We start from the raw sequence: 7,504 nt of genomic DNA on the forward strand, positions 1-7,504 counted from the left end.
GAGAGAGAGAGAGAGAGAGAGAGAGAGAGAGAGAGAGAGAGAGAGAGAGTGATTAGGATGACTAAGTTGGGTTGTTAGCTATAAAGCCTATTGTTCACGATCGTTTCTAGTAATTAGTTCGTATACTCAACTATTCCATTTATACCGTTTAACTATACCATTCAATTGTTAAGTCGTTAATCAATATTGAATAAGGAGGTTTAATTAATTGAATATATGTAGGGAGAGCTATTCATACAGTATCGGAAGAGGGAATAAATATATAAAATATTTATTTTTAAAAATTAATGGATTAAGGCTTAAAATAGCTAATAATTAAATTCCAATAAAACATTTACCAAACACAGCTAAAGGTATTTATTATAGATTTCTCAAAATTACCACTGTATATTTTTAGGTTTTTTTGCTAAGTACTGAAAAAGTATTGCAAATAGCTGAAATATCATTAATACTACTGTATAGTGCATTTTACGAGCTTCAATGAGAGCCCTAATAGAGTTGTATAACAAATAAATCTGTAACACTACAACTCACGAAGGGCCAGGAGTGCTAAGTACTTTTACTAGACCAACGGTTGTGCAGGTGATCTGGCCAGATTGTTCCCTAATCAAGTGTACACTCATTATAAGGCAGGTGTGGATCCCAGAGGGATGGATCGACAGGGTTGACTCACGGCTACAATAACAACATAAATAATTATTTGTCACAGCCGTATTGGAAGTGGGGTTCTTGGAGTTAGTGGCTTACCACTGAGCACGCCGCTGTAGGATAGGGTTATATATGTTTAATAATCCTAGAAACACAGTTTTTCAAACCAATATTTTTTCATTCCAAATAATGTGAAATCATCATTTTGCAAATTTATGTTATGTTCAGAGTCATCGAGTGGTTGATGTCATATCTTCCACATTGGAGCGCGGTATGTACTGCACGGGAGTCTTCTTCGATGTTGAACAAGCTTTTGATCGAGTCTGGCATCCAGGTCTGCTCTATAAACTTCGTCAATTCCTACCCCCAACATATTTCCTTATAATCCGCTCCTACCTCACTGATAGAACCTTTAAAGTAAATCATAACCTAGCCTACTCATCTCTCTTTTCTCAGTCCGCCGGTGTTCCCCAAGGTAGTATCTTAGGTCCCATTCTTTATACGGTTTATACAGCTGACATCCCAACCCACCCTAACACAGTGCTAACAACATACGCTGACGACACATGTATAATTTCTGTAAACAACGACCCAACTAATGCATCACAAACTCTACAGGCACACATATATTGAAGAATGGTGTAAAAACTGGATAATCAAAATAAATCCTGAAAAATCCCACCAGATCACCTTTACTCTCCGTCGTAAACCTCTGCTCTCCTGTCCTACTGTGTCCTTTCTAGATACACCACTAACACTTGTTGAGCAGATTCGATATTTAGGACTCCATCTTGACAAGAGACTTACTTGGAATCCACACACAAGACTGAAACGACAAGAAACTGCTCGTAGATTCCGATTGCTACAACACTTACTTGACAAACGCTCTAAACTTCCCATTCATTACAAAAAATTAGTATACACTTCAATAATCAGACCAATTTGGACATATGGAATTGAGCTCTGGGGCTCCACCAAACCATCAAATTCTTCCCGCATCCAATCGTTACAATCCAAAATCCTACGTAAAATCGTTGATGCTCCTTATTACGTCACAAATAAACTCATTCATAAAGACCTTAACATCCCATTCGTTGCAGATTTGACCCAAAACAGATATGGGTCTTTTTATTCCAAACTCCTTAACCATCCTAACCCATTAATTCTTAATCTTTCATCCTTAACGATCCCTGATAATCCTCCGAGGCGTCTGAAAAGAAGATGGCCACGGGACCTTCTAGTTTAAATTAATGTTTGAAGTACCACCAATGGGTGGTTCCTTCCCAAGATTTTCAAGTGTATATGAAACATACTACATATTTACCTGTTGTATTATTTTGTACAGTTGTAAATTACAATAAATAAATAATAAAAAAAAATGTTATGTTAGCAAAGGTTAAAAAAAACACTATTCTTAGGAAAATCATTATTAAAAAAAACTTCAAACTGAATTCTTTACGTTCAATATTTTACGAAGTTTTTAAATACCATATTTTTGTTTAATCAACGAGAAATCGACATTTTGAGAATTTATTTTGGCTATTGGATGCTACTCAGTGCTATTCATAGAAAGAATAAACTATTTCCTTATTTGGAAACTAAAATTTGGTATTTGAAAAACAAGATCTCGGGAAATGTTAGATCACACACCAATCTTGTGATTTATTTTATTTATTATTGATATAATTTGTTGTTTTAATTAATTTGTTATTAATCAGTTCTCATACTACTCCTCAACGTGAAGCATACTTAAAAATTAAACCGGTGGTCTTGTTATTGATATTATTATTACGATAATAATAATATATTTACGATTTATTAACAAGAGACTAAGAGAAGAGTCATATTGCTCTGAATCTTTAACTCAGTGTGAGATTCAAACAGAGTGATGCTTAATGCACGGAAATAGTCGATACGTAGAAACAGTAATCGTTATTTATTGCAACAGGTTACCGCTGACTCACTAGTAGATATAAAATAAGATAACTGAGAGTAGCGGGGAAAGATTTACTAAAGGTTTACCTTATTTATCTCTAAAATGCGAGTACGTGACCCTTAGGTCGAGAGATAAACCTGGCAGTAGAGTCTGGATATTGACCATATCATTCCCTTGCATAGATCAAGAAAGAACACCCCCTGTATGAAATGAACTGAATGCTCATCAAGAATTATAGCGGTAGAAATTTATATGATTTATTAGTGTTGACCGTGAATATTGTGTGAGAAGAAGAGGGTCGAGGATGCGATTAGTAAACATAAATAAGTAAAACTTATTTTGTTATTACCAACGTTTCGGACAGAACTTTAGGCCTTCATCAAGGCTAGGTACAAAACACAAAATAAAAATAAATAAATAAAATAAAATAGAAAACAAAAACATAGGTACATACGAAGTATTGACTGAGGTTACATATATTGTTTAAACCGTTTCGCGGTATTTTTAGGTCTGAACAATAATAAAACCACATGAAGAAGTTTCAGTTAGAATTAAAGAGCAAACTATAGTAGAATTTACACATCATATTGTCAGAAGACATGGATATGGGGAAAATACCGCTGTTGAAATCAATAAATGTGGTTTTATAAAAAAATCTATAGAAAGTATTCTCACCTAAGCATTCATATTTAAATGCAACAAATGAACTTTCGAGTATTTAATTAAGAATATAGTAATATTAAAATTATGAAATAGGAAAGAAAAAAAGGAAATTATATAGTATATAAAAACTCAGTAATTAAAATACGTAGAAAATGAAAACTATTTAATATTAAAATTAGAAATTCAAACTATATATAATTAATTGAATATGTAACTAAACTAATATAATTAAATAAGGAGAATATAAAGTAATGTAAGGCTGTAGCAGATAATTATTTTCTGTAACACTGTAAAATAATCTGAGGTTAAGCGTAATCTTGAAAAAAATCACCTCCTCGTACAACCGTTGCTCATAAATCAGTATTTATTTACTAAGTAAGGGAATCCTTCATCAGTCGTAGGGGTTCACATTATTATTATTCTCAATAAATAAAATATCGTTCAGTTTTTATCTTAATGCTATTTTCGTTCATGACAATTTTTTATAAATTAAAAAAAAATTCTTTTGATATAAAGCTTTTATACTCTTCTGTATAATACAAAATCAAGTGTAGTGTAACAATGATTATTTTTCCAAAAATTAGTTATTTGACACTTTAGTATTCTTATTCAAATCAGTATTATGAACAAAAATAACGACACACACACAAAGAAAATCACACAGTTTTCCATTCAAGCGAAGTGTTAATTATTTGTTCCCCACATGCTATTTATTTATGATAATGAGAGAATTTAAATTCAAATTGTTCCGGAAAAATAGGAGAGAGAAGGAAGAAATTTAAATCTAACTACAAATTATTTCCTTCCTGCAATATCTGCGATATTACTTTTACTCAGTTATTTCCTAAATAGGACCTGGGAAATTCCAATTTGAACGGTGGAGGAAACTTAATGAAAATATTCGACGGGAATATCGTTTTGAACAAATCTGTTCAATTTACTTTAAAATGAATGCTTAAACGAAATATCGTTAGGGAAAAATTATAAAAATGAATTCCACAATGAAATCTGATTTTTGGTTAAAAGAGAGGATTGAGCTTTTTAAATATTGCTTGATTCTGTTCGAGAAGTCAGTTAAGTAAGGCTACCACGGAGGGCAGGAGTGGAGGGTTTTAAGCCATTTTTCAATTTCAGGCGCTTTTTAAATATTGTTCAATTCAACTATCTTAAAGTTTCCTCATACTATCGTTTGTCTTGAGTATTTTTTTTTTTTTTTAATATGTAGACCTTAAATTGTAACTTGAACGTTCCTTTGCCCGATATAATGTAGTTACTCACACAGTGGTGGGAAACTACCATTTTCGTGCAAAAACCTCAAAATTGTTTAAATCTTGTGTAATTCTCAAGAATTCCTGTGTTATTCTGGGTGTTGAATTCAATGAAATGTATTTCTTTCTTGTTTTTATCATTTTGATAATATTATCAGGTTTAATAAATTAAAAATTATTCCATCATTAAAATATTTTTTCCCTAAAATAACATGTTATTCTGATTCATAGTAATTAATTTGATTATTGTTCTCACCTTATTTTGGTTACACCATCCAAGAAGACTTTGTACGTCTCAATACGTCAAGTCAATTAACAAACGTTGCTCAAATATATACATTTTTATAGGAAAATAGTTTCATCACAAAGATAAATAGACCGTCAATAAAGCTGTTTTTTTTTTATGGTCTATCAAAAATGTGCAAAACCGATTTTTCCAGTATTAAATTGGCAATGGCTGAAGAAATTTAGAGAAAAAAAATCAAGAAATAAACCTACTTCTGAAAAACTTAAATTTGTACAATAACCATCGTTGGTATTGACTTAGCCGAGGTATTGTTTGTTGGATAGTTCAAAACAAAATAACAACAACCAGTAAAGACTCATTTTAAATATTGTTGATTACGGTGAATTCGCTTATTGGTATTTGAGTGTAAGAAACCAAACTCATCAACATTATAAGACGCATTTTTTTTTAATCATCTATTTATTGTTATTTACAACTGTATAACATATATACAACAAGTAAATTTGCTGTAGGTAAGATAGTGCATGACACAAACATGTGGAGAATGTACCTATTGATAGAACTCCAATAGCATTTATAGAGGAGAAGATCCCGAGGCCATCTTCTTTTCAGACGCCTAGGAGGATTATTAGGTAATGAAGGAGAAGCCAGGTTAGAAATAAGTGGATTTGGGTGGTTGGGAAGTTTTCCATGGAAGGAATGGTATCTGGTTTTGGCCAAATCGGCAACATATGGGACATTGAGGTCCTGATGTATTTGATTTGTGACGAAGTAAGGAGCATTAAGAATTTTGAACTGTAAGGATTGGATTCGGGAGGAATTTGATGGTTTAGTGGAGCCCCAAAGCTCAATTCTGTATGTCCAGATAGGCCTTATAATTGTCATGTAGATCAGTCTTTTGTAATGGATTGGAGGTTTGGACCGTTTGTCTAGTAAATGTTGTAATAATTGCAGTTTCCTGTCTTTTCGGGCTTGTATGAGGATTCCATGTCAGTCATTTGTCCAGATGTAGTCCTAAGTAACGGATCTGCTCAACAGCAATAAGTGGGGTATTATTAAAAGATACTGTGGGGCAAGACGAAGGGTAAATGTGATTTGGTGGGATTTATTTTAATCCTCCAATTTTGGCACCATTCTTCAAGGGTGGTGATGTGGGATTGGAGGGTTTGGGATACAATGTAAGGATCATTGTTCACATTTCATTCTTTAGATTTATTTCACACTTTACACCACTATGAGGTGCATGTTAGACAATAACAGCTGGTTTAATTTAAAAACATATTATTCTACACAATGGTTGGGTAGGACCACTGTTTAGTCGATCAAAGAAGAATATATTTGTCGTTTCCTAATTCATAGCCGGCTAAAAACATGTAAGAGATAACTTACGGAAAATTTGCATGATTCGATGGACAATTTTTGTTTCATTTCACTCAGCACGATTTACATCGTTAGTTGCCAAAAATAGATCATTTTATTTTTGGAAATTTTCTTTGAGGATGTTTTGCAAGTAACGCACCATCAGAAAGTGAAGTTTAGTGACTGTACATTGTAATAATTTGTTATATAATAATGTAAACTAGGCAATAACTTATAAATATAATTACTTATAGACCTCATGTGCTAATATTTTAATACAATACTTCTCTTGTTCTGTTTTGTTTTTAATTAAAAAAAAAATCAAACTTTTGTGCATTTGTTTAAGTCACACCAGCTAGTGGGCTATTTCAAGTTTTTATATGAATTTATTTATTATTTTATAAATTTGTAATCATGTATTTACCCACAGTGTACAGTGAAAAGTATAAATAAACCGCTTTATAATTCTTGTTTATTTATACTTTCCACTGCACATCTTTTTTTTATTTTCTATAACTCACATATTCTGAATCATATTTAGACCCACCTTTATTTTGTGTTATATATTCTCTTACTATGTTACATTATTTTATTTATTTTTGAGCCCTAATGAGGCACTGGAAAGTGAGGCGAAACGTTTCGGCTCTCATAAGATCTTCCTTTTATATATTGCACACGGTCAATCAACTACCTTCAAACAAAACTAGGTATTGTAAGTATTCAAAATTGATGACAATGCCAACCATAGTTGAGAGAGGTATCAATCAAACATAAACAGTAGGTGTATTGTAATAATATAATAAACTCACGGCATTTCATCTCGTCGGAATTGTCACCACAGTCGTCTTCGAAGTTGCAGACCAGATCGAGCGGAACGCAGAAATGGTTGTTACATTTGAAGTGCGTAACAGGACATAAGAAGGTTTCTGTAACAGTTTACAATATAAGATTAATTGATTTAATATTTAATGAAAATATTTGAATAAAGATATGTGATTAAGAAAACACCTTAAATGTAAAATGTAAAACTAATCATTTAAAAATTAATATGATGACATGCAAATAATAATAATTATAATTAAGTTTTAAAACTCAAACTTTATAAGCAAAATTCAACAGCCAGATTTTGCAATAAAAAATAACAAGGATTGGATAATTTAATAAGTGTTAGTTCTGAAATCTATAAAATAAGATTTTTTTTTGCCGCAATTTTTTTTTTTGTCGTTTCGATATAATTGATTTTCTGACAATTTAAAGAAAAACATCAATTTTTTTTTATCCCAACTTAAGAGAGAAAAATTCTTTGTATAAGTGTAAAATATTTTCTTTTTAATGTCATGAAACAACAGAAAACATAGAAAAAAATGTTTTTAATGTCACTTA

At 31.6% G+C, this 7,504-nt stretch overlaps 1 protein-coding gene across 1 annotated transcript in view; it reads right to left on the bottom strand.

The window, feature by feature from the left end:
- Positions 1–7,047, bottom strand: part of LOC106687816 (G-protein coupled receptor GRL101) — a gene marked incomplete at its 5' end in the record, with an annotated part of 108,227 nt that extends 101,180 nt beyond the window's left edge. Inside the window, 1 exon segment of the mRNA XM_067053355.1 lies at positions 6,931–7,047. Coding sequence (XP_066909456.1) covers positions 6,931–7,047 — 117 coding nt within the window.
- Positions 7,048–7,504: the final 457 nt, after the last annotated feature.

This window comes from Halyomorpha halys, unplaced genomic scaffold (assembly GCF_000696795.3).
Source record: "Halyomorpha halys isolate HHAL.00 unplaced genomic scaffold, Hhal_1.1 Scaffold1014.1, whole genome shotgun sequence".
In the NCBI taxonomy this organism is placed as follows: domain Eukaryota; kingdom Metazoa; phylum Arthropoda; class Insecta; order Hemiptera; family Pentatomidae; genus Halyomorpha; species Halyomorpha halys.